The sequence below is a fragment of the Columba livia genome, chromosome 5, assembly GCF_036013475.1.
Source record: "Columba livia isolate bColLiv1 breed racing homer chromosome 5, bColLiv1.pat.W.v2, whole genome shotgun sequence".
Classification (NCBI taxonomy): Eukaryota; Metazoa; Chordata; class Aves; order Columbiformes; family Columbidae; genus Columba; species Columba livia.
In genome coordinates this window covers 3,668,360-3,696,177 of record NC_088606.1, presented here as the reverse complement: position 1 = coordinate 3,696,177, position 27,818 = coordinate 3,668,360, and the positions used below count along the sequence as shown (strand labels likewise).

The window sequence follows — 27,818 nt, the reverse complement described above, 5'->3', positions numbered from 1 at the left end:
TGACGGTTTTGTGCTCTGAAAACAGAAGTTGCATAAATGGCAAAGGTAAAGAAAGGCTCATTGGCTCCTTGTGTTAAATGCATTTAGGTATGCAGAGAGACTGGTTGTCAAGCACATGTAACTTATCTCCTTTTTCATTATGCCACTACAGTCCTACTTTTTTTTTCATTAATAGGACAAAGCAGCAGAAATCACCTGTGATCTGGCTCTTCGCTGGAATGCTCTGTCTTTATTCCATTTTCTTTGCTTGGAGAGCAAATTTGGATATCACAAAACCTCTGTTTCTGGGCGTGGTAAGTTGCACTCCAAAGATTGTTCTGAGGCATTAATTTTTGGGACAAACCTTAAAACCACCTAATCAGGAGCAGGTAGTTGCCTTGAAGCTGCGTAAGATTAAAAAGTAGAGCTACTTATTGTATTCCCTTATAGCTGGGGAAATAGAAACAAGGTCTCCGGGGTGTTTTTCGCAGGTGGAGCGGTTCTGGCTGCAGAGCAGCGCCGTGGTGGCCGTGCTGGCGGGGCTGGGACTGGCCGCACTGGTCTCACTGGGAAGCGCCGTGCTGGAGGGCAGCCGGGCGCTGCCGTGGTTGGAGTGGATTCCTGCTCTCGCTCTCGTCGTTTCTCAAGTTTGGGCAAATTACAGGTAAAAACAAACACCAGAGAATGTGTGTTGGTGCGATGTCGCAGGGCTGCGGGGTGCTGTGAGGTTGGGGTGCTGCTGTAAACCCGCCACGCTGCTCCTGGGGTTTCTTGTCCTTGTGTTGAAATGGGAAAGGCACTTTTCACATCCCACCTAAGCTTGTGTGGCCGCTGCCTGCGGGACTGCCTTGTTTCATCTCCCTAAAAATCAAACACCAACTCCAGGCTGTAGATGGGGTGTCGTGTAGGTTGGGGGAAGAAAACTCTGTACATGTGTAAACTTCTAATGATTGCACAGAGTCATGTCCATGCGGGTTTGAATGTCTCAGAGAAGGAGACTCCACACCCGCTCTGGGCAGCCTGGGCCAGGCTCTGGCACCTCACAGCAAACAAGTTTCTCCTCATGTTCGAATGGACCCTCCTGTGTTTCAGTCTGTGCCCGTTGCCCCTCACCCTGTCGTTGGTCACCACTGAACAGAGTCTGGTCCATCCTCTGACATCCACCCTGAGATATTGATCAGCATTGATCAGATCCCTCTCAGCTTCTCTTCTCCAGCTGAACAGCCCCAGCTCTCTCAGTGTCTCCTCATCACAAAGATGCTCCAGACCCCTCAGCATCTTTGTGTCCCTCCAATGGACTCTCTCCAGTAATTCCTTGTCCTTCTTAAACTGGGGAGCCCAGAACTGGGCACGAGCTTTGAAGAGTTAGATCTGTAGTGTAGGGCTTCCTTATCCCAAAACCACAGCAAAGAGTCTGCAGTGGCTTGAGCAGGGATCAGTGTAATAGTAGGGATGCTCAGTGGAGGTTGACCAATGAAGAATCATTTCATACCCAGGAATCCTTTCTTCACACACATCTTTTCCCAAAGGCTGGTCCATAGGTGAAGCCAGTCATAGCTCACGTCCTGAGCCGTGTCATGGAGTGTCCATACCTGGAGTGTGTGCTCACACAACTCTGTAACAAAAAGGATCTAGTCTCAGGAAATGTAAATCTACTTCTGCCTGATGCTACAAGAACTTGGCTTTTTAATACTTAATTAAAAGCACTAAAAGGATGGAAAGGATTTCACATACTTTACAGAAGCATCGTACTGGCACTTGAGCTCCAACTAGTAACTCTTTAGCTTTAGCCCAAGCAAACATCAGAATTTAAGTGAAGGCTTGCAATGAGTGTGTATTTTGGGAATACTACAGTGGCTCATGTCTCTGGTGCTGGTTTCTGGGAGGCTGTAGTCTAAATGCTTCATTTCTGTATCTCAGTTTATCTGCAAATGGACATGATGCAAGATCTGACCAGGATGGACTTCACCTGTGGATGCCTAATGCATAAACCTGTTCCAAAGATATGCAAAGCCATGCAAATATCCATTTTAAGACACTGTTTTTTATCTGTTCTCTTTAAGTACTTGTGACCAGAGCAACAACTACGTTGTTGATAAGTTTGCAAGGAACCTGCTGTCCTCTGTGCCCATGGGTGCAGTGATCTTGCTAAGAGGAGACTTACCTGGGAATGCTCTTCGTTACCTTCATTATTGCGAAGGGATGAGGCCAGATATCACCTTAGTGGACCAGGAGGTAAGCTCAAAAAGTAGTGTTAGAAGAGGCAATAGGCAGATTTAAAAATAGGAAGCAAAAGTTCAGTTGTTCCTTTCTCTCCTGGAGTGGTTGTTGGAGAGAAGGGGAAGCCCAAGTCCTTCATCATGGCAAATATCCAGATGTGGCTCAGGGCTGATGTTTGCCTGGCTAATGATGCTTTGTCCCTTCTGTTCTCTGCAGTTGCCTCAAAATACAGATGTTGTGGCAGCAGAAGGCTCCTAGGAGCCTCCTGGAGGGCAGCAGGTCAGCAGCTGCCCCAGGGGTGATGCAGCTTTGGGGTTTCTCCCAAGGGTTTTACCTTGCTGAGGCTCATTCCTTGCATCCCTTCTCTTACCTTGGTCCTCCAAAGGTGGCTTTGCAGACTTCTGCCTCTATTTTTCACAATAAAACAGAGGTGTTGTGTGTCCACAAGCGGTGGTTACACTCCGTCATTTCTTTCCTGAGAAACAGGAGAAGAAAACTCGTTTACAGAATAGGCCACCTGCACTTCTGCTGCCACATCAGTCCTTGCACTTGGCTTTGCAACAGGCGTTTGTGACTTGTTGGGAAACCCAAAACCCAACGCCTCATATGTAACCAGAACAAATCCCTGTTGTGTTTCTTACTAGCTGTAGCTATTTTGTGTTTTCTGAGAGTTTTGACTTCACCGAGCAGATGGAGTCATTCCTCCTGCAGAAACCATTTGTTCTGTGTGTAAAATGGATGAAATATTTCATTCTTGTTTTAGTTATGCTAATATTTTTGTTGATAGATGATGACTTATGAATGGTATTTACCCAAGCTGGCAAAGCATTTACCTGGTGTTTATTTTCCTGGGAACCGGTGGGATCCCGTGGAAGGAGTATTACCCGATGGGACACTTGCTTTTAATCTCCATCGTTTCCTCCAAGTAAATAAACAGTAAGCATTTCTTTCATATGTAACAGCTTTCCTAAAATCTTCGACCTTTTTCTCTTGAAATTGTTTATGGAACAGCTTGGTACTGCATCCAAAAGACCAATTTCCTCCACTGACTTCCTCCCTGGTGGTGAGATTATTTTTGCAATTAAAGCAAATATCTGTGCAGAAGTAATTCCATCTGGATATAATGTTGCTTGTTGTTTTGAGGTTTGGTTTGGTTTTTAGGAAGGAAAAATAAGAAGGTGATCAGCAGAGGGTATTAACTGATTATTTTTGTTGTTGTTGATACAATTCATCACAAAAAAAAGGAACATTCTCGTGTACTCAGAATGACGATGGTAGGAGAGCAAATTGCTGCTGTATCTCCTTCGTGAACATTGTGGCTAACTGATTAGCATAGAATGAATGTATTCCAGGAATAATCATCATATAAAAATAGCTTAGTAAGAGTGGAGAAAGGATTAGATACATGAATAAGAATAGCATCTGCTTCTAGATCAGCCAGGGTGAGGCTTGTGAGCATGGGGAGGTAGAAGAGCATGGCCAGGCGCTGTCAGGAAGAAATGTGCTTCTCCTGTAGCTTCTGGGACCTTTGCAAGGTCCAACATAGAATCACAGAACAGTTTGGATTGAAGGGACGTTCCCAGCTCCCCCAGTGCCCCCCCTGCCATGAGCAGGGACATCTTCACCAGCTCAGGTTGCTCAGAGCCCCGTCCAGCCTGGCCTGGGATGTCTCCAGGGATGGTTCAGCCACCACCTCTCTGGCCAACCTGGGCCAGGCTCTCACCACCCTCAGGGACAACAATTTCTTCCTCATGTCCAGCCTGAATCTCCCTCCTTTAGTTTAAAACCATCACCCCTTGTCCTTTCACAACAGGCCCTGCTAAATAGTCTGTCCCCATCTTTATTATTGGCTCCTTTTAAGTCCAGAAAGGCCCCAACTCTCTCAGCCTGTCCCCAGCAGAGCTGTTTCAGCCTCAGATCATTTCTGTGGCTCCTCTGGCCCCTCTCCAGCGGGTCCATGTGTGTCCTGTGCTGAGGACCCAGAGCTGGATGCAGTTTTCCAGGTGTGGAGAGGACGTCTCTCCTGTGCAGGCTGCGCCAGATGTGCAATGCCAGGTGGGGTATTCGCTTGCAGCAGGAGAGACACTTTGCAAACTGACCTGGAGACAGACCCTTTCTGATGTGAAATGCTCCAAACAGGTGTCTGTGCCACAGAAAATGTGCTGTTGAAGACCTGTCCACTGCACTGGTGTGGTGTGGGTGGTTTGCTCAGGCTCGCGAGGTGACCCAGGGTCTCTGCCGTGGCTTCACCATTGCTCTTTGTGTTTGCTTTTTGGCAGTAAGGAAGTGTTTGTCTGCATAGGTCTTCATGAAGGGGACTCGACCTGGAGAAGGAGCTATTCGCTCTGGCCGTGGGGTACATGTGAAAAGTTGGTTCCTTCCGACGTTGTGTTTGACCCAGGAGAGTGGATTCGTCTGACAAGAAATCTCTATAACTGGACTGAAGATTATGGCAGGTATGAGGCAGAGGCAACTCGGCTCCTTCCTGCTCATCATTCCTCTGCCAGCAGCATAACTACATCCATTGTGCTGTTAGAGAAATTAAACGTGAGCCGTAATCATGATGTTATGTGTTCTGGAACATACAGGGTGTTTTAAAAAGGCGGACCCAACTTCGAAGCAGTATCTTGGCCAATTGGGTCCATCTTTTTGAAACACCCTGTATAACAAATCCAAATGTGGTATTTTTATTAGTGTTAAAAATAGAGAGAATGTTTCTAGTCAAATATCAGGTCCAATTCTGATCTTAAAACTTGGTCAGGAGCCAAAAAACACTGAGGACTTGGGACATCCAAAGCTTTAAATGCTGTAAATTGAACTGTGATGAATGGTAAGAAGCAGCTCTAACTTTGAGGATAGCCAGGGTACTGTGAAACACCTGAAACACCAGAGGCTCCTTCTATGGAGAGAGAGGAGTTTTAGGAATGACTGAGGATCAGCTGAATTCCTGCTGTCAGAGCTATAGGCTTCATAATGGGTTTTCTCCTGCCTGGGAGGTCTGTACCTGCTGGGGTTAGAAGGGTTGATTGCGTGATGGGTAAAACACAGTGACATGAATCTGACGGCTGAATTTTACTCTCGTTCCCATTTAGTTTCAAGCCCTCGTCCTGGGAAGCCGTTGCCAACGAGGAGATGTGGCAAGCCAGGTGATGCTCCTTTGCTCCCTTCCAACAGCCGGTGGGCAAAAAGCCAACTCACTGGCCTGGAAATACACACCAAAGCGGGCAGCTCGATGGTGCACGGCCTTACTGGATCTAAATGTGCCAAGCTTTGGAAGGAAAAGCTTGGCAGAATGAGATGAAGGGTGCACGGCCTCCTGCAAATCCTTCAGGAAAGTGGTGGCTTTGTTCAGCAAAAGGTTCAGCTCACAGTATCTCGAAGGAGCAGAGGGTAGTTTGGACATAGGGTGAGAAAACAGATCTAGGAGAGACATTTTTATCACTGGTGTACTGTCTTATGCAGTTAAAAAGCTGTATGGGTGTGTTGAAGATGTGTATAACCATGTGATGTGAGCTGGTTACGTTAAGCAGTTATTATATGGAAGATTTCCTTGTCTTCTAGGATGAAAACAGCTTTCTTTATATTTGAACTTGCAGAAACTGCCAGTGTGACTGCAGAAATTAAATCACAACTTTACACCTTTGCATATACCGTAAGTCGTATATTTTGGTTATGAATGATCCCTCCCTGCAGTGTCCGTCCTTTTTATCTCTTCTTTTTTAAAAAAATTTCTTGATTCCGTAGAAATATGTTGTTCCCATAGAGGTTGGCAATCCTGTAATCTGCATTCTCCTTCGTTCACCCAAATTGGGAGCATAGCAGATTCAAAGAGATTAATTCGGGGATTTTATCCATTCCTACTTGCCCTCGCAGTCACGGAGGATGCAAAAAGCCAACCAGTCGACTCCCTGCTTTTCTATAATTATGTTGTCTATACTGGGCTTCAAACCCATGCCAAGAGATTGCTTGTCCTGAAGTCCCCTCTATGCCCTTGTCCCCTCTTTCATGGCACAATTGTGCATCTGAGCCAGCAAGTCTAAAATCCGACAGTCTTCTCACTGCAAATTAATTCTGCAGCATTTCACTGCGAAGAATAACACCCGTAAGCTGCTGTAGGTATCTCTGGAAATACTGGATGGCCCGAGATGCCAAGAGACATAACAGAACAATCAGTGTGTGTCAGCAGAGAGTTTTATATTTCAACAAAGAGTAAACAAATAGTTTCCTTGCAACTCTTGCCCATTTTGCTGTGATTTTTGCTGTTCTGCAAAGTTCTCAGGTGCCTGCGTGCTACTGAGCTTATAAATATTCCCACTCAAGTCAACAGACTGTTTAAGTCCTATGGAATACATCCTGATCTCCTGAGAGCAGTGTGGGGGAAAGGGACCTGAGGGCCCTGGGGACAGCAGGGTGACCATGAGCCAGCACTGGGCCCTTGTGGCCAGGAAGCCAATGGTACCTGGGGTGGGTTAGAAGGGGGTGGTCAGTAGGTCAGAGAGGTTCTCCTGCCCCTCTGCTCTGCCCTGGGGAGACCACACCTGGAATATTGTGTCCAGCTGTGGCCCCTCAGTTCCAGCAGGACAGGGAACTGCTGCAGAGAGTCCAGCGCAGCCACCAAGATGCTGAAGGGAGTGGAGCATCTCCCGTGTGAGGAAAGGCTGAGGGAGCTGGGGCTCTGGAGCTGGACAAGAGGAGACTGAGGGGTGACCTCATTCATGTTTACAGATGTATAAAGGGAGAGTGTCAGGAGGATGGAGCCAGGCTCTTCTCGGTGACAACCAGTGATAGGACAAGGGGCAATGGGTACAAACTGGAACACAGGAGGTTGCACTTAAATTTGAGAAGAAACTTGTTCCTGGTGAGGGTGGCAGAGCCTGGCCCAGGCTGCCCAGGGGGTTGTGGAGTCTCCTTCTGTGCAGACATTCCAACCCGCCTGGACACCTTCCTGTGTAACCTCATCTGGGTGTTCCTGCTCCATGGGGGGATTGCACTGGATGGGCTTTCCAGGGCCCTTCCAATCGCTCATATTCTGTGGTTCTGTGAAATATTGAGTAAAAGTCTTCCCAGGTGCAGCGGTTAAATATATATATATTTTTTTTTTTTTTTCCCCAGCGTGGTGTAACACCATTCCTGGGGAAGCACATAATGTGCGGTGGGGTTATCACCATCATCTGTAACGTTTCTAAGCAAACAGCTGCTGTAGCAAGGGAAACTTTTCACCCCCCCCCTTGGATTTCTGATCCCCACTATTGCGCATCACATGGCAAACACGCAATGAGTTACAGAAATGCTCCAACTCTGGGCTTGGACGTCTAAGTAGCATCTGTTCCTTTACGGGTGGTTTTGAAGCACTGTTAAGGGCTGTTTGTCCCTTCATTCAATTAACTTGTCTCTTTTTTTTTCTTGTCCCTTCAATAGTCGTACAAAGAAATTGTCAACTCGTATCCAAATCACCCGGTGAACTGGCACAAAAATTACGCCATCGCCTGTGAGAGGATGTTGCGTCTCCAGCGGGTGGATGTGGATCCTGAAGTGTTGCTCTCCGAAACGGTGAAACATTTCCTTCTGTACGCCCAGAAAGCAGAGGACGATCCCCAACGTAAGGATATTCTACAGGCTGTGAAGCACCTGAAGAAAGAGCTGCAGGGGCTGAGGAAAATGAGAGAAGGTCTGAAATGGGGAGCCGGGTAGCACTTGGTCCTCCACTCGCTTGCTGAAGTGCTGAAATGTTGAAGTCGGGACTTAAAATCTGAATTAGTCCTTGACAGTGTGAGCATAGTTCGAAAAGGCAACAGAAGTGGCAGCGGAGAGGAAATCCAGTGAGATTGTCTCTGCAGGAATGTACTGTTGTTTGGTCCTGGCTGTTGCCAAATGAACTGTTTGTGCTGGTTTGTGTGGGGAAAAAGAAACTCATCACTAAATAAAATACTGGGTTTTGAAAATGAGAGTTTTCCTTTAAAAGAAACCTGTGTTTCTGTTGCACTGTGAAGATTGTACATTTTTTTTTTAATGAATGCAGCATCTTTTATAGATGAAAAAAATGTGTTTAGCCTTTAAATATTCTTTCTGTTACTGAGCCAAGAGCTTTTCTACAGCCACTTTTCTTTAGCTGTGGTGTGTCTGTGTGATTTTTATGGTCACGAGGCAGCGTGGTTGGGTGGGTTTCCGTCAGGACAAACATGTGGAACGGTGCCCTTTGCAAGAGCCTGGTGGTTTGCTGCTGCTTGGCTGTGCCCCTGCCCTGGGGTGCTGCAGACACGATGTTCTCCTGGTGTGGGATGATGGGACCAACCCAGCTCTTTTTGCCTCCCTTGCCTTGCAAGGATAGTTACTTTCATTACACTGTGATTTTATGCTGGGATAGAGTTTATTGCTCTAGTTCTCCAAGAGTGAGCAAGGAACCTGTGTATTTTCCCCTCCAAAGCTGAACTCTGTGATTGTGAAGGTCTCTTCCAACCAACCATGATTCTATGGTTCTATTCTATGACTGGGTCCCTCACTGCAGGAAAGCTCTTGAGGTGCTGGAGCGAGTTGAGAGAAGGGAACGGAGCTGGCGAGGGGCTGGAGCACAAGTGTGATGGAGCGGCTGAGGGACCTGGGGGGTTCAGCTGGAGAACAGGAGCTGAGGGGAGACCTTCTGATCTCTGAACTGCCTGAAAGGAGCTTGGAGCCAGGGGGGGTCGGGCTCTGCTCCCCAGGAACAAGCGACAGGATGAGAGGAAATGGCCTCAAGTTGCACCAGGGAAGGTTAAGGTTAGATCTGGGCAACAATTTATTCCCCAAAGGGCTGTGGGGCATTGGAACAGGCTGCCCAGGGCAGTGCTGGGGTCGCCATCCCTGGAGGGGTTGGACAGATGTGGAGATGAGATTCTTAGGTACATGGTTATTGGAGGAGTTGGCAGTGTTAGGTCAGTGTGGAACTCGATGATCTTAAATGTCTGTTTCAACCGAAAGGATTTTATGATTTTGTGGTTCTATGAGTGGAAGCAGCAGTGTGGCACCTCCCGCTCTGTCTGGGCTGGAGGGACCGTGGTGCTGAGACCCTGCATGGGGGCACAAGAGCAGCTCCCCCGGGACCCTGCCCTCCCCATAGCTTCTGCTATCCGTGGCCTCTTTCTGTGCGAGCCCGTAACGCTCATCCACCCTGTCACGTCCTTGCAGGTACTGGGAGTGCCAGAACTGTGATTTTAGAGATGTCAAGGTCTTCAGCCAAAAGAATAGGATGTGAATCCATCCTGGTTTTCAATCTACCCCAAAAGCCAAGGAACTTGGTTAACAAAAGCTCAGCTGCTTGTTTTCAAGAAAAAAAAATACTTAAAATAGCATGTGTTTCAAAATATTGTCAATTAACATGTACTTCAAGTGCTTAAAACAGAACCAGAACTATGGTACCATTACTGGAAAGTTGTGTTCACCTGAATTTTCATACTTGGTTCTGTGGGGTCCCAGCCCAGTGTTTTAGAGGAGACAAATTGCTGCTGGGGTTTCATCTGTAACCAGTAAAATTTTCCGAGAGGAAAGAAGTAATTCTATAAAGATCATGTTATCAAGTAGCACCTCTGGAAGCTTCTCAGGGGCTTGGAGGAGCAGATCGGGATGTGTGCAAGAGCGAGGGCTGTTGCACATGGATGCTGCTTGTCTGTAAGCTGAGGTACATGTAGGTGCAGATCTATGCTTGTGTGGCTATTAATCCTAATAGACCTTTTAAAACTGGACTACTTCCATTCTCTCCAAGTGCTGATTTTCCAAGATGGACTTTCATTGCATGCTGCCTGTGTAAGATCAAGCTGCCATCTAGGAATCTTTTACTCCAGTTACAAAGTAACATCCTTTATTTTTCTCCCTCTTATTCTGATTTATCTTCATAGTGTGATTTCCATAGCAATTCCCCCTGTTGCTTCTATGCACGATTCCTATATAAACAGCAGATGAGAAATGAGCAATATAAAGAAAGAAAACTAAGGCTTCTGAGTTGCAAAGCCAGGAAGCAGAGGGGAGAGAGGAAGAGGAGCAGTTCAGAGGTGTCATTTTAACTCTTTGTGTTGTAATTGACTACATTTCAGGTCAACCGTGTCTCACTTAAATCTCTCTTTTTCTTTCCTCAGTCCCCACAGAAGTGTTTGTACAGAGCAGGGGAATATCATACATTCCTCCTTGCAGCTTTCTCAGGGCTGGCTTTCTTCTGCCTTCTCAAAATCAGTCCTTCAGCCTACCAGAAAAGCATTAAGAATCCAATTTTTGAGTGCTTTTGTTACCTGCATTATTGAAAATCCATTCAAGCAAATATAGTGAGCTGAGGGTTTTCTTTATCTTGATTAGATGCCCCTCCTTAGCTGCCTAGTCTTGAAATAATTGGAAGCTGTAGTGGATCCCACTATCTACTTGGGAGAAAAGAGGAGCTGGACAAAGGTGTCCCAGCCTGCAGCCCGCGTCGAGTAACATATCATCATATATTGTAATAAGCAGCGATGCAAACTAGCAGGAAAACTTTCCCATTTTCAAAGCTTTCCCAGGTGTGAAGAGCACTGGAAACTTGATGCTTTTTTAGGGAGCAAAGCAGAATTGGTTGCAACTGTGTCATTCACATGTGGTGTGGCTGGGATACCGGTGTCTGTGCTGGGTGTTCAGCCCCAAGATATCCCCGATGGCACATTGCAAAGGGGAAAATATCAAATAACGATGGGAGATACAAAATTCCTCCCCCTGTATCCGTTCAAATGAGATTTGCCAGTGCTTGTAGACGAAGCGGTTGTGTGGATGTTCCTGAGCCTGTTCGCTAAAAGGCAGCGCTGAGGGATGCTGGCAGAAGTTTAATTTTTATCAGCTCCTCTTAGGTGGCACCCTTAAGTTTATCAAACAAGCAAAGCTGATTTGCTCTTCGTTAGTCTCAGTTGCATGAATCGGTTGCCAAGTAAACAGGATTTTGCATTTTCCTAATTACTTTCATATTTGTGTTTTACCTCTATTTGTTCTCTTGCAAAACTGGTCCTAATAATTAGTCAGACTCCTGCTGCCTAGACCTTAAAAAAAAGGGGGGGTTGGGGGCAGAGGAAAAAAAGACTTCTGAGGGTTTTTTCTCCCTTATAAATTCATTTTTGTTACAAGCATCTTTTATACATATTACTAAAGGCAGTGCACTAAGAAATGCAAATAATAGTTCTTTATTTTATTATGACAGTTAATTAATAGCAACCTGTTTTAATGAATAAAGTCACTCAGAGTCCTTCAGCACTTCCTAAGTAGGGGCCAGAATCTGTAGGGATTCTTTTTTCCCCCCCATTGTATAGCTCCGAGACTCCGCGCACTATATAGGGGCCTGTATAGAAATGCTCGCTAATGAAGAGGGAGGGCAAGGAACTTGTCTGCATTCAAAGATCACTGGTGAGTCATTCAGCGAGAAAAGGCCCCTTGCTAGGAATAGTCACAGTTCCGCGGCATTGTGCTAGCAAAAGGGTTTGATCAAAGGTCTCCTGCCGAGCTTGCATGGTTTCCTTTCATACGACGACCATAATTAAAACCACTAATTCTCTTTTAAAATGCTGCAGGATGCCATGTAGGCATCTGTCTGGAGTGTCCTTTGTGCTGTCGGGAGCTGTTAAGGACCAGCGCCGAGGGCTTTTCAGCGACATGCCAGTCAGGAAGGTGGTTCGACATAAGGGTGCCTCTGAAGGCTTGACAGGGCCTTGACTACACAATTCCAGCTGAATTTGCCCCTTGTCAGCTGCCAGTAAATAAATCTCAAAGAGAAGGGAGGTGGGGAGCAGAGGGGGGGGGCGAAAAGCTGAAGTTTCATTACCTGATCCCCGGGGCTTTGTTGGTTTTGGCATCGCCCAGGGGGAAGCCCTCGCTGGAGATGGCCATTGGAGACCCCGGCGCCCGGCCGTTTGAAGACCGTCAATACTTGTAACAGTTCAGCTGTTAGGAAGACAAATAAATGGAAGAGCCCATTAATCCCCTTTGGGGTACTCGGTGCCTTTTGCCCTTTTATCGCAGCCTTATTAGGTTCCTACTCATCTTGAACCAGGAGGGATGAATTGGAGTTGTTGAGCGCTAATTGGCAAAGACTTTTCATCGCGGGCCAAGAACTTTCACTGACTTGAAAGTAACTTCGCCACAGGGAGGATCAGCAAATTCTTGCCTCGCCATTAAAACAAAACCCCAAAATCCCGTTGGGATTCAATGCGGTGTTTAAAAAAAAATTAGGGGAAAAAGAAAAAATAGAGGTAATGGCTGAATTGTTGGGCTTGTCCTTCCTGAGGATGTTGGCATCTTGTGTTTGGTTTGTAAGAGAGAGGTATGGAGCCAGATGTGGCACGGGGTGATCCACCCTGAAACATGGTTGAAATCCACATGTGTGCTGATGCGTTAGCAAACCTGCTCATGGGCCAGGCTTCCCAAGAGCAGCGTGGGAGATGATCTCTAAGGTGGCACCATCGTTCTTGACAGTTTGCAACTGCCTAAGGGTCGAGCAGAGCGATGCTGAGATTTCCGTATGCCTGGGGAAAATTCTGGCTGCCCTGGAGACATCCCTGGGTCTGGTGATGGGATTTATGGGCGGGAAATATTTCAGCTTGGAGGCACTTGGATGTTCTCACGTGAATTGTTTATTAATGTTGATTTTAGTAAATGCTGCATTAATTTGAATGTACTTATTGCCCTCTTTTCCCGTGTCTCCTAGGTTATGAAATCATCTAATATGTGATGAGTGACAACATGGGCCACCTCAGCCTAGAAGACATCAATCCAGGGACTTTAGAGCACAAAATCCTATAGATGTATTCCCCAGCCTCTGCATTTGGTTGACTCATGAAACAAGTTACCCACATTAAGGTCAGCATCTCCCACAGTGAGGATGGAGGGAGCTGGTGGCACCATGTCCTCCATGCGTTGGCCTTTCCATGGGACCATTTGAGTGCTCTTGGGTATTTAAGAGTTCTAACTGGTCAGGTACAGCAGCAGCTTGCTGAACTTTGAGGAAAAAATTCATAAGATGAGCAAGGTTTTGGATGGTTTGGAGGACATTTATATCATGGCCTTTGATTTAGCAGCAAAGCCACTTAAAATAATGGCAAGTGAAGAATGCCGCTACTCATAGAGCCTCCAGAGGGAAGATCTGTTTCAGGCCAGAAGTACTTGCAAATGCAATTTGTTGCCATTTTTTAACTAAAATTTATTATTTCTCCCTTGCCGCCTCTTGACACTCTTGTTACATTCAAACTTGACATTTCAATAAAGGCTTGTTCCGAACAGAATGAAAACAAGGAATGAGTATAAATTGGAATAGCTTTATTCAGATGAGTGGAGCTGGGGGAATTTGTGCTGGCGGAGCGCTGGTTGGAGATGTTGCGCTGTGATTGACAGCCTCCATCCATCCATCCATCCATCCATCCATCCATCCATCCATCCATCCATCCACCCATCCAGCGATCCTTCTCAGCCTGCTTCTAACAAATCCGAGGTTTTACTTTTTGTTGAGTTGAACAAACCCAACACAGACATACTGGTTATCAGTGAATTCGCATTTGTAGATCCTTGTCAGTCAAACTAGAGGAAAAGTGGGATTTTCTGGTGAGTGAGGAAGAGACACGATGGCCTTGAGGAAGATGAAGGTCAGCCTTGGTGTACATGAGCATTGCTTGTTAAAAATGAAGGGGATAAGCAGCTTCTCAAGAGAAGTTCTCCATAAGGGATTATTTCCTGCCAACATTTGGGACAGAAAAAGTAAGAATTTGCAACTTGGTTGAAAGCTGTGATTTGGCACAGAGAAAACTGGACTTTTTTTTAAATCCGCAATCATAATTTTGATCCTTAAACTTGATTGAACTAATTAAATTAGATGATGCCAGTCTTGCATTTGATCAAAGACTGCAGTTTGGTTTTGCTAGAGGGTAAGAGTGACCCATGAATAATTCTGACTAGATATGAAAGAGCATTTTTCTCTCTTGTGGGGGCTCAGGAGGGAGATCGGGGACCCCTCTGGTTTGGGGTATCACACTGCCCCAATGTGCTAAGTTACTTTTTACACAACTTGTGCTAAGATTTGTTCTATACACCCTGCTCATCCATCACTTCAGCTCTTCTCCAAACCTACTGAGTGCTATTATCCATCATGTAAAAATCAGAGTCTATGACGTGACATAAGGAAGATGCAGCTTCTTCAGTTGCTATTTTATTTAGGGCTGTTTGGGTAATTGTCACCTTCAAATAAACTTAATTACAGAGCACAGCAGAAACATGAGAATTGTGGGCAACACGGGCCAGGGATTTTGTCCTGTATTTCTGAAGGCAGCGTCCTATCAAGGTGCTGCAGCACATGGGTGACCTCAAGTATCATTGAAAATATTGGGTTTTATTGTGTTTTTAAATTCAGCAACATCATTTATAACATTTAATTCTACTTATTGTCCCTGGTGTTAAAAGCGACTAGTTTTAAGAAACCCCAGTGACCCCTAAATACCCTTTTTTCTCCCAACCGGGATCTAGCTTTTTTTACCATTTCCTTAATGTTTGCAGCTAGAAATACAGCTTAAGTGGCATTATGCTAAGTAATTATTCTTACAGGATGTGAAATGAAACAAATTTTGCACAGCATGAAATTATTCCTGCCACGTATGGCGTTCGGTGGCAGATCTTTTCGTTTGGACCATAAACAAGGCTCGGTGGCAACGAAACAACACGGAGCGGAGGAGGGGGGAGCGGGGAGGAGAACGCTACCAAAGGTAAGTCCTTGTAGCAAAAATATTTTTGGCTGGATCAAATATTAAACCTGCTACTACAAATTTCACGCTTTGCATTCCTAAAGCAGATGCCAAGCGATGATGCCAAAAATTAATTGGAAATAATATTGCTTGCCTTGAGTGCTCTACCCAGCAGAGGGCACAACGGATGAATGATGCGCGCGTTGCCGAATTCGCTGCCGCTGATAAGGCTGTTTGTAATTATTTCTGTCAAAATATGTAGCAACATGCTTGTGTGCTTATTTACATTTGGGGATGTGGTCTGGAATGGAGGGTTTAGATTTATAACTATTGCTCCCCACCCCCCCGCATCAATACATAGGAGACTTTAGTGGTTTTCCTGCTTTATGTTTTGTTAAATTGCTGGGTTTGCTCATTAAAGTACAGTCAACTAGTTCAGTGTTTGGATGATATCTTGAATTAAGAATTCAAAGCTTGACTGCTAATATGGAGGCGATGCTTCTTGTAGTATCATGTTCTTCCAGCAGTATCTTTATGCAGCTTTCTGTGGGTAAATACAAATGTCATCATGGAGTGGAAAAAAATAACGCTAAGAATGGGAATATTGTCTCTATTTATGGAAAAATGTGAGTTATTTACATATAACAAAATAGTAATGGGGAAGAGAAAGTTTCTCCTTAGTTTCACATGCTATAGCATAAAGAATCTATGATTGCATTGCATTAGGCAGGAGAAAGATGGGGAAAAGAAATAAGAGGAGTCTAAAACAACAAATTTATTTTAAAATCCACCATTATTCGCATTGAATAAATAATGAAATTAGCAAAGCAGAAGAGGATATTGGTTCAAAGCATTGCTTTTTGCTAGTGCAAAATGGATAGATATTTTTCTTAAGTACAGTCCTTTTTATTTGTCAAATACATCAAACAGGAACAAGCATAACCCTTAAATCATCAGTCTTATTATGGAACAATTATTTTCAGAAATTATACAGATCAGAAAAAAAATTATTAACAAGTGCTTTCTGCCCAAACCTTGTTCAGACAGCCCAATACTTCAAATTATTCCCTCTATGTCCACCCTCTTTGCAGAAGTACAGATGAAGCGGGCAGGGAGGGAAGGAAAACGTGTACTAGAACAAACACAACAGTGCATTCTTCCTCAAACAACTGAAAAATATATTTCATGCTGCTTCCTTCTAGTTTCCCCACAAATAAATAGATGCTGCCTTGGAACGAGTCAACATTTGATGCAAAGAACCTCAGAGCTCAATCTGTGCAAGGTCTGTTTTCATGTTCTAGTCTCTCCCTATCTTGTTTCAGGGTTATTGTTTAAATCAACACTTGCCAACCGTGTATATTTTAGCTGGAGGTTTTTTGCTTGCTTGTTCGTTTTAGAGAGGAGGGGGTTGTGATTTCCCAACGTATGGGAGATAAATGAGATGTTTAGAGCACCTCAGTAGAGCGGCATAAAAACTGGGAAATCAGAGAGATTGTAAATCTGTGTTTGTTTTAGAAGTAAAATAAAATAAATCAAGCAAGAGCAGGTTAAAGCTGCTAATACTGAGCTGATTAAGAGCAGCAGTAACATAAAAAGCAGCTAGAGTCCATATTGTAAGTATTATTGCAGCCATGAGAAATGCAGCTCCAAAGCTTTTAAGGGCTGGTGTGGCACTATTTTTTGTGGTGGTGAAAGGTATGGGATTGACAGCTTTGCAAAGTCAGTGCTGCTGTGTAATCACATAACTCGTAGTAGCGCATATAAGACCTGCAGGAGCAAGTTGTCCCAGACCTCTGTTGCCTCTCCCCGAATCCAGGCTGGTGGGGTCCCAGATCTACTTGTAGATCTCTGCAAGGAGAAAGCAGCCAAGAACTCTTGCAATCCCAAGCCCTAGTGCAGCTGTTGTTGGGTTGGCAAGGTTGTCCCTTGGACCTGAAATGTGTCCCACGCCTTCTACCAAGCTTGAGAGGCAGCAAAGCAATGGGTGCTGCTATTCCGTTATGACTGACCTAAGAACCCCAAAACTGGAGGTGCAAGGTCCAAGAAGGAGGGAAGGCTGCTCTCGCCCTTCCCTTTGGTGGAATTTCTCCCAATATGTTGGAAATTTGCAACAGTGCCTCCCTCCCCTGTAAACCTGCTGACAGGTAGATCCTTTTCCCCTTAGAAGGAGTAAAACCCATGGGGATTGACTGAACCCATACCAAGGACATTTTGTGCCCACTTCCTTTGGTGAGAAGATGCTGTTTGCCCTCCACCAATCTGCAGCACCAGGGCCCTTGCTCCAGCAAAGATTTCTCATTAGCCTGTCCACCCATTATTGGGTGGTGAAACACTGGCCCAGGTTGCCCAGAGAGGTGGTGGATGAACCGTCCCTGGAGACATCCCAGGCCAGGCTGGACAGGGCTCTGAGCAACCTGAGCTGGTGAAGATGTCCCTGCTCATGGCAGGGGTGGCACTGGATGAGCTGGGAAGGTCCCTTCAATCCAAACTGTTCTATGATTCTCTGATCGTCCATCAGAGACCTTCCCTCTGTAGCTCTTCCTCCAGCATTAGCCAAGGTCAATGTCCTGGTGTCTGAGGTGTCCACCTCCCACTGAGGTACCCAGGTCAGGCTGATAATAGTTCTGTCATTCACATGTGAATGACAAGGAGGAATTCTCACCGGGAATTCCGGAAATTATTTGTTTCGGGGGACAGTTAGTTTAGATTAGACTAGGTCTTCTTTTCTGTTGTTGAGACATTTCCTTGTGGTGTTCCATTCAGTCAGCAGTGAAATGATTTGCCTCATTGGGAGGATTGTTTGAGTCTTTTGGTTTCACAGCCTTGTAGGTCCTTGTAGGTCCATTTGAAAATGGAAACTTTCTGTGTTCAGAATAAGAAGTCATACCTTTAAAATAAAACCGAAACAAACAAACAAAAAAACCCCTGAATTTTCAGACCTAAATTCTGAAAATATAAAATCACAATAATTTAATGTTTCATTGCGGTTTTTTTAGACATTTTTGCCTCATGGTCTTCTCCAGGGTCACAAGCATCATGCTGGGAGATGATGAAGAGGATGGGGATTTTGCTAACACGGCTTGTCTCCGAGCTGTCATTGCTGGCCAATACTCTCCCAAATCACTGTTCTGCTCCTCTCCAAATCCCCCCCACATTTTCCCCTTTGCAGCTCAGCTTCCTTTATTCCTTGCAGCCCAGGGAAGCCTCTCCTGGAAGGGGACCAGGATGCATCCCAGCCCAGCACAGCATGGGATGATTCATCCCATCCCAACACAGCAATCCCAGGAGATCAGGGGGATATTGCGTGGTCGGGGGTCCCCTTCTCTTGGTCAGCACTGGAGGGACCCCAGTCGCCAAGTCACAGAATCACAGAATGACAGACTGGTTGGGGTTGAAGGGATCTCTGTAGATCCCCCAGTGCAACCCCCCTGCTCCCGCAGGGTCACAGAGCAGATCACACAGGTGGGTCCAGGGGGTTTGAATGTCTCAGAGCAGGAGACTCCACACCCGCTCTGGGCAGCCTGGGCCAGGCTCTGGCACCTCCCAGCAAACAAGTTTCTCCTCATGTTCAGATGGAGAACTCAGGCGTGGGCATCCGCAGTGTAGGAAATCCCACACAAGGTGGCAAACCCTTCTAGAGCTGCAATTTGCATTTTCTAACTACAATCAAATAACACTGTTTAGCTCTCTTGGTATACAAGGTTGTAAAAAATCAGGCCTTATACCAACACGTGTATAAGCTAAATATTGAAATATGACTGAAACAACATTTTGGAGCTGAGGCCTGCTGCTATATTCCACTCAAAGCAAAAGTGCAGCATCCATTGGCAGCTGCCTAGAAGAAAAGATATGAATAGAGACAGCAGGAATAGGTTGCAATGGACAAATTGAGCTGTTTTTAAGAGGAGAAAATAAGCACAATTACTGATTTCTTTGGCTTTATTCTCAGCTGCTCTGTGCCATGGCAAAGCCTTATACTAACTTTGCATAGGTTTGGCTGCTGCATAAGGCAAAACCAAAATCCTCCTGGGTTTTTTTTGTGTTAGTGGCACCAAAAAACTACCTTGTCCTCTACAAGATGGTGCCCAAGAGTAGAAAAAGAGGAACATGACTGTCCTGAGCACTGTGACAAGCATCCAGAGTGGAGACAGAGTGGCAGGGAGTGATGCACAAAGGATCCGAGGAGGGAAAGCATTGGCTAATGCATAAGAACACTAAGGGATATTTGGTCAATAGTGAGGCAAAAGCAATTTCTGTGAGTCCTTTGTGTCTACATAACTGCCTCCCGGTCCCTCTGAGGAAGGCTCGATGTGCTGAGAGCTGCCCAGGGTTATGGTGAAGGTGTGTGTTGAGCAGGCAGCCACGCAAACCAGGTGTGAATATCTGGGAGAAGTGAGTGGTGTGTCCTGGTTCATCCTGATGGCCAAGAAACAGAGGAGGAACTCATTGAATCATAAGAGACCCTCAAGATCATTAAGTCCAACCATTAACCCAGCACTGCCAAGTCCACCACTAAATCAGGTCCCTAGGAGTCTCTTCTACGTGTTTTCAAACCCCTCCAGGGATGGTGACTCCACCACTTCCATGTGCACCTTGTTCCAATGCCCCACAACCCTTTCTGGGAAGAAATTTTTCCCAGTATCCAATCTAAACCTTCTCTGGCGCAACTTGAGGCCATTTCCTCCCATGCTATTGCTTGTTACTTGGGAGTACACACTCCTCAGGAGTGGGGGTGTAAGTGCTCCTTTGGTCTCCTCTGGAGCTGAGGTTTCACCAGGTAACAGGAAACATTTTCCAAAATCACATGTTGTGTTCCATTAAGGTGTGTTGCTGTAGCATTAGCCTGGAGGAAATTTCTCAGCTACCCCTGCAGCTGAGAAGAGACGTCCAAGGATGAAGGGGTGGAGCAGAGCTTTGTGCATGTGAATGGTACCCATGCAGTGGGTGTCACCCATGGGTGACAAAATGGTTGCAAGGATAAACCACATCAAGAGCCACACTGGGAGATCTGTCTTGGCCTTTGTGTAGGTGGACATCATGACACACACATTGTTTGTGCAGCTGCTCATACAGCACGTTCCTGTGGCTGGTCCTACTTGCTGCAGGCAGCGCTCATGGTAAGAGTCTCCCTGGCCTCTTCGGTGTTTGTACATCTCTGAGTTGACACCCCACAGGTGTCAGAAATTACATGGATCCAAAACATAGAGGGCATGGTCTGAAACACAAAAGCCCAGCTCAAGGCATCTCTAAAGCACTAGTTGCTGGAAGCTATGGGACACAGCTGGGAAAGACTGCTCAGTGCTTCACCGCATTTCCCAAGTGTGGCTGGTGTTGGAGGTGGGACAACACACTACCTGGACCCAACACCTGAGCCAGTACAGACCTGACCCTGTTCTTACAGCTGGTGTTACCTTTTTTTAGTCTAGGCTTCAGGGTCAGAGATTCACTGTGGGTCTTGCCTGTCCCTTGTTTGATTCGTGGCACAGGGAGAAATCCTCACCTTTTCCCAGGCAGATGAGGAGACAGTGAAGTTGTGTCTCCCACAAGGGCCAACCACCACATCCCTTTTCCCTTCAATTTCAAATAGGACTGGACCATACTGGAAGAGCTGTATACACATCCGTGTCTTTCAAACCTTTTTGGCCAAGTCCGACACAACTTGACCACATGCACTGGAAACCCTGGATCGAGGAGATACCCATTATCCTTACTTTGACTTGACCAGCACTCTGCAGGATGAGCGTGAGGGCTGGAAATGGGCAGAAAATACACCTTAGCGCTGCACACTGCTCTCCCGCTCCTGCCTTTAAGTCCCTGGCATATAATCTTGGTTCTGATTTGGTTTCCACCTCATCTGGCTGGTGTAAGCTGCTTCCTGTGACCTTTCCTCGGCAAAGGGAAGAAGGGGGAGGGATGGGGGGGCATGTTAATAGAGCCAGACCCTCCTGCCAGCGGGCAGAGGGTGCTCTTGCCTAGCATATCCCTCTCCCTCCAGATAGCCGAGGCCGTTCCCCTATAAACCAGCTTTTCTCTCATGCTCAGGCCCAGGGATGCCCGAGCATCCCCGCTGGCCCAGCACTCGGGCGATGGATCTGCTTCATTAATTAATATTCCTGCTCGGGTGGGTGGGTGGGAGGGAGCGCTGCATCTAACCTACTTTATTCAAATAGAAAATGTGTGTGGTGGAGTGAGAGGGAGATACAGGCTCTGCCGTAATTCCAGATTTAATTGGAAATTTAGTAAATCTGCTAAAATATTTAGTGGTTTCAATTTTTTCCCTTCTTCTGCAAGAAACAAAGGATCCTGGTTTATCATGCGTCTTTCAACAACTTTAATTTCATTTGTAGATTAAGGATGGAAGTAGCATTTCCACTCGATTGCATACCGGGCATTAAGAAGACAAAAGCGTTCATTGTTTGCCCGAAGTCGGTGGGTTTTTTTGCAGACATTAAGCTGTAGGTGGCATTCTTTATACCTGACATCAGGATGCTTTTGTCAGACATTGAGTTGACAGGATTTTCTGCTGACCTGTGGAAGGTGTGTGAAGCAGTGAAAACAACCAAACTGTTTCTGCCAGGTGATGGGGATCCAGGCAGGAGTGGGACACTCTCATCCCAACCCACCAAGAGCAGCTGCTCGTAAATTCATGGGTTTTCGAGAGGGCATCTGAGGGATTAAAGAGCAAAGATTTGGTGGCCTATTCCCTAAGATGGTCTGAAGCAACCCTTGTGCAAGAAGTGGTTGATGGGGCATTTTTTTTTCCCAAATCCATGAATATCTCGTGAGTTTTCAGAAGCCAAAGGGTTTCATGCTCACTTCTGCCTCCTTTGTTGGTGGCATTGGGACCAGAGGTGAGGTTGGAGGATGGGATTCTGGGCTCAAACTAGGGATGGGGCAGCCCTAGAGAGCCACCGGGTTGTGGTTAAAACCAGAATCAGATTCATTTCAGTGTGATGTTTTGTACCCATGCAGGACACAAAGGGACAGACAGATAACAGAAGTTATACTTCCATGTTTGTTTATGCAAGTAAGCTCCTCTTTTGGCCTTAAATGTCCACCTTGGCCTTAAAAGCCCACCATGCATGCAAGTAGTCTTTCACTTGACAGCCAAGGTAAGTTTTCTGGGCTATCGTGCAAGTTTTGCTGGTGTTTCTTGTTGATTTTGCCAACACTGGCCAAATTGCTCCCGTGTAAGTTGGTGGGAGTTTGGCCCCTGGCTCAGACCGGAGGGGTACCTATGCGAATCCCATCTCCTTGGTTTTATTGTTATTTTTTAAAAATAATCCTTCACTTCTATTTTCTCTTCAAAACTCTGCCCAGCCTCTTCTGAAGCCACCTTTCTGTAATTCTCTTAACTACTGTAATGCAAACTCACCACAAAAGCTCCTCAAGAAATCAAGGCTTTTGTGAACGCCAGGCGAAAGGAAGAAAATTGTCGCCTAACCTTTCAACCATCCTCATTTTCAGGGGAGCAAAGGACAATCTCTGGAGACAGAGGGTTTTTATCTGTGGCAGTTAAATCAGATTTATTAACATGCCACGTTATGAAGGTGGGAAGTAACATTTGTTTTCCTGGGTCTTTAGGGAATTTATCCTGCCGTCATTAAACTGGATTTTAAACCACCATTTAATGTTTTGTTATTTTTTCCAGGGTGTTTTTTTTTTTTTTAGCATCCAGTGTTAATCCTGCAATTGGAAACCACAGTGGATAAAAGTACTGTGTAACTTGCTTCCAGAACAAATAAGGTACAGCAGCTAATTTTAGTTTTAGGTTTCAAGGAGGGGGAGAGGAAGGGGGTAAGGCAGCACCTTCCCTTTATACTGCGAGACAGCCTTCAAGTGCGAAAGCAAAAATTCCCAAGCTGAGATCTAGTGAATGTAGAAAAGGTTCATTTTCAGAATTGCAACAGCCTGTACTTAGGTGATATTAGAAGACACCATGACAGTAAAGTAGTTTTATGCATAGCGGCTTAGCTAACATTTTGAGAACTAGTTTAGTGAAGCTATCAGGTTTAAAAATACCAAGCCACAAAGTTTTAATGAAACTATGCTTGGATCAAAGTACCATAAAGAGCATCCAAGAACTGCTTAAAAGATCCTTGAGTGGAAATTAGAATGGATCTTCAGGATTTATTCTGTAAAGCCTGTCTATTTTGACCTTTTTTCAGTCTCATATTAAGGCTGCTGAAAGTGTGTTTTGTTTGGCTAATGCTTGGGACTCGCTGTAGCTCTTAGGTCTGTTAAACTGAGGCTGCCACTAAAGTTTTAGTACGCATTAATTGACTGATAAGGACCTGGGAATCAAATGGCTGAAGGAAAGGGCTATCATAGATATTTTTCATGCCTTTTCTTTATTTCTCTTTGCACTTCATTTACATCCTGAGCCCTATTGGTGATCCAGATTTGAATAAAGCCACAGCTTAAGCAGCGATTAGATCTCAGTAGCTTGGATTTTCAATGAAATTGTGGCATCATTTTTTACCATGTGTATTTAGTAAGAGGTGTGAAAATTGACACCTGGTGCGACTTTATCTTTTAAAACACTGCTTCATTTTATGCATATACGTACACACGTGCACAAAAACATTTGCAGACGCGCATAGATATATGTATATATAAAATCCTTCTGAAATTAGGGTATTAGTTGATAGGCCTTTGACTCTGTCAATGTCAGGGGTGAGTGGGAAACAAAGATGAGGCTAAACGAAGCTTTGCAAGAATGGAAAGAGATAAGAAGACCTCCCCCTTCTTCAGGTTAATTTTTTAAGCATGTCATCCAAATGTTCAAAGCAGTGATCCTGTAAACGTTATTAGAAGAAGAAAGCCATCAAGAATATATAATGCAGTAAAGGTTTTTTTTTCATTCTGATGTTATTATCATTACTGTTATTATTATTATTTGGAAGCAATATGTTTAAAGTTCACCTGCTAATCCTTAAGCTGTTCATACGACAATGTCAAAAATGATGGGATTTGGTGATTCTCATTATTGTTATGTATTGTTCTTCACTAGTGTTCCATATTAATATTTATAAATGCCAGGAAAAGTAGTCTTTTTATAGACATGAAGAGCTCCAAAACTCCATTTTTATTTTCTTTTTTAACAAATAAATGCTGTATCCAATATAGATGATTAGATTTTGGAATGAAAATAATTTCCAAAGCAATCCACTTGATGCTGATAGTAGATTTTTTAAACTTATTTTTCTATGAGCAAGATGACAACCTGTAGATGTGATCTTTCCTAATCACCATTCACAACAATCTTCATTCAAATACTGATTGCGTTGAGTGTGATCAAAAAGACCTGAATGCTGAAATGGGTTTGAAATTCCTCCCAAAGTTACTTCAAGCAACAGTGAAATAAAGCAAATGTCTAGGAAGGAATTTGGCCATTCTTTCTCATGGTCTTAATTGTATTTCTAGGGGTCCTGTTCTTCTCCTCCATGAGTTGTCCCAAGGGTGAAGCCCTGAGGACCAGCTTCCTCCCACTGGGTAGTTTGGCTGATTGACCATTGGTGCATCCGTCACAGAAGGGAAAAGGTACTTTGGGTGACCTTCTAGGTCCTGGAAAGCCCACCTTGGTTTCTATACTCTCCAACCTTGGGAACTCATCGGGGGGACTCAGGGTGTTCACCTGGGTTAGCAACCACCTAAGGAGACTAAACTACACCCAGAACAGCAGGTTGACTGGAAAGTGTGTGTAGCCTTGGTGAACACTTTTGGATAGAACCTGCTAGAGGCCTGCCTGGAAGTGCTGAATGAGACACATTCACTTCCTACAGTAGGTTTACATAGTTATTTTTAGCCAGTGCCTCCAATACTACAACAAAAGAGGAGGAGAGAAGAAAAGAAGAAACGCTAATTCCTGCTGACCTGCACAGCTGGCTTATTTGGGGCTTTGTACCAAGTGGAAAAAAACCCTGTGCCCCAATTGCCAGGCGAGCAACCCAGATGCAGACTGCTTGTGAAACTCATTTCCAAAACACTTGCAGTGAGAGCACCAATCACCTGGCCCAGCTTAAGAGTGTTTCCCAAAATTACCTACACTGTGTGAAGCAGCAGCATTCTGCAAAGGATGAACATCTTTGAAGTTGTATTCAGCTGGTATAACTGTCCCTGTGTTTGGAGGCTTTGCAGACATCTGCCCACCCCTTTTTAGCAGGGCCCGGTGCAACAGGACAAGGAATGATGGTTTGAAACTGAAAGAGGGGAGATTCAGGCTGGACATGAGGAAGAAATTGTTGCCCTGAGGGTGGTGAGAGCCTGGCCCAGGTACCCAGAGAGGTGGTGGATGAACCATCCCTGGAGACATCCCAGGCCAGGCTGGACGGGGCTCTGAGCAACCTGAGCTGGTGAAGATGTCCCTGCTCATGGCAGGGGTGCCACTGGGGGAGCTGGGAACGTCCCTTCCAACCCACACTATTCTATGATTCCATGATCTCTGCAGTGAAAGACAAAATGTTCTTTTTCAGCACTCTTTGCTTTTTGAGATAGATCCTTGCATGAGTTCCTTTGGTGCCCTGTCTGGGTTTGAGATTGGGGACATCAGGTGGGAAGAGAAACAGGGCACTCTTTTGAACTTGGGGCAGGAATGAAGAGAGGAGATGGGCACACCCAGGATGATTTATTCTGGCTTGACACGAGCTGAAGGAGATGTGGCTGCTGGTTGTATGTAGACTGATTGTGAGAGGGGTGAAGCTGCCCAGCCTTAATGGACCGTGATGCTGCAAATACAGAGAGACATGACTGATGAAGAATATATTCAGGCTGGATGTCAGAAGAGAGTTTGAGACTCTCAGACAACAGAGATTTGGGAATGGCCTTGGGGCGAATGCGCCAGCTCATTTGAAGTTGATGATTGTTCAGCCTGTGAAATGGGATTGTATGACTTGGTTGCCGGAGAATGTGATGGGAAGGACTTGGTGATTAAAGGGGGCACTTCTTGTCCTCAAATGGGTTTTAGGATGTTTTAGTTTCCTGTTTGGTGCTGGAGGTGCTTCCCAGAAAGTCCCAGAGCTGCTGTCATGTTTTGACAACCATGGCAATTTGCACCACTTTTCAGGCTTCTGGCATATTCTAGCAAACACATGTGAAGTGTGTGTGTGCCCTGGCTGAAGTGTGTGCCCTGGATGTGTTGTCACACAGTGAGATGAAAAGCTATGGCTTTGGTATAATCAAATGTTCTGTCTTGACCTCTTGGTGGTCTGCATTGCTTTCCTACCCTTGACAGACACAAAACTGGCACCCATTTGTTTGAGCTCCTTCCTTGGACTATGGTCTCTAATGTAACAACACATGCTTTCTAAAAGACATTTTTTAGCACTTCCAACATCTCAAATTTTTACTTTGAAGTAGCCAGTCCAGTGGCTGGCTATTCTTTCTGTAATACAAACTGTCATTTTAGCACTTGGTTTAGTTAAAGGACCATATGATGTAACTGCAAACAGGAGTTTGGATTTTATATCTCAAAAGATACCCCCCTGCCTGATGCTCATTTTCTGCTGCAGGCTTGTTGGAAAATACTCATTCCTTCTTCCTATACCTGTTAGCTTCTCAGCTCCTCCTAAGCTACACTCTGGTAGTATCTTGCACATCTTTTGCTTCCAAAAGGCTCCAAATTTTCCCAAAGGCTTATATCCTACAGTGTACTATATACGGACACATATATGCCCTGAGCCTGAAGAATGTCTTTCTGAGCTGGCTTCCCTGTTCTTTAGATATGTGTATAATCAGGGTGTTGTTCACACAGCCATCAGTAGAAGAAATAATGCATCAATCAGTGCTGGACACTTCAATCACATATGATAGTACTACTACTTGAGCATACCTTCCGGACCAGTGAGCATTGTGTAAGTGTTCAGTTTCCAGATGCTGCTTGGTTCTTAATTGGTTTGTTGAAGAGGAGGACTCAGGGGGAACTCAGCTGTACCCATGGGATGAGTTTGAGCAGTCCTCAACACAGCTGTAAATCCAGCAGATGCTCAAGTAGATGCAGTTGCAGCGCAGTGAAGACTTGAGCAAAGTAGATTTGACCTTTGGAATGGCACTGCTGTTTGCCTGCAATTAAAACTCAGGATTGAACGCATCTCTGAAACGGTAAAACCCCCTCCAAGAACTCGTACAAAGATGTTTTTCCCCTGCATATTAACAAATAAGTACGTTCTTGGGAACAAAAAGGATGCTCCATACCCCAAGCGCACAGTTTGAGGGACACACTGTTGACAGCCACTGCAGGATCAGGCTGCCTCTGCCCTGCTTTGCGTCTCGCATTGGCTCTGCTCTATGGCAGGGACCCCTTTGCACCCCAAAGCCTTCCATGTCCTTAGGACTGATCTTGCCTGTGTTACTGACAGCAAATGCAGCCAACTGTCACTGAAAACCAGCAGCACCACCAGGTGATTCACTTCCCCAGGGACGGACAGCAAAGCAATTTCATTGCAGGGGATCCATTTTGCTGCCTCATTTCCAGCAACGGAATTCTTTTCCTCCCTCCAGCCTGCAACTGGAACTTCTTCTCCAGCACAGCCAGCAGCTCTGGGGCAGATACTGCCCAAACCCCCCTTTTCTTCCCTGCTCTGCTGTTTTGAAACGGTGGCTTGTAGCACAGAAAAGACATCACAACTCACAAGCATCTCTCAGAAAACAACCTGAGGATGCCCTGCTGGTGCTTTTCACAGAATGTCAGGGATTGGAAGGGACCTGGAAAGCTCATCCAGTGCAATTTCCCCGCCGGAGCAGGAACACCCAGATGAGGCTACACAGGAAGGTGTCCAAGTGGATTTTGAATGTCTCCAGAGAAGGAGACTCCACAACCTTTTCTTACAAGGGATGTTTTTGCCACTGCTCTGCTAACAGAGGAATTTTGGAAGCCAGACCAGCCACCTTGTCATAGAATCATTTTGGTTGGAAGAGACCCTC

At 45.3% G+C, this 27,818-nt stretch overlaps 1 protein-coding gene across 3 annotated transcripts in view; it reads left to right on the top strand.

Annotated features, from left to right (window-relative positions):
• Positions 1 to 8,144, top strand: part of TMEM260 (transmembrane protein 260) — a 283,367-nt gene extending 275,223 nt beyond the window's left edge. For all 3 annotated transcript variants that reach the window (XM_065063110.1, XM_065063108.1, XM_065063109.1), the window contains 8 exons: positions 176 to 293; positions 471 to 643; positions 2,043 to 2,214; positions 2,987 to 3,135; positions 4,479 to 4,655; positions 5,292 to 5,345; positions 5,761 to 5,851; positions 7,618 to 8,144. In XM_065063110.1, coding sequence (XP_064919182.1) covers positions 176 to 293; positions 471 to 643; positions 2,043 to 2,214; positions 2,987 to 3,135; positions 4,479 to 4,655; positions 5,292 to 5,345; positions 5,761 to 5,851; positions 7,618 to 7,890 — 1,207 coding nt within the window. In that variant the 3' untranslated portion in view covers positions 7,891 to 8,144. The remainder of the gene's footprint in view (positions 1 to 175; positions 294 to 470; positions 644 to 2,042; positions 2,215 to 2,986; positions 3,136 to 4,478; positions 4,656 to 5,291; positions 5,346 to 5,760; positions 5,852 to 7,617) is intronic.
• Positions 8,145 to 27,818: the final 19,674 nt, after the last annotated feature.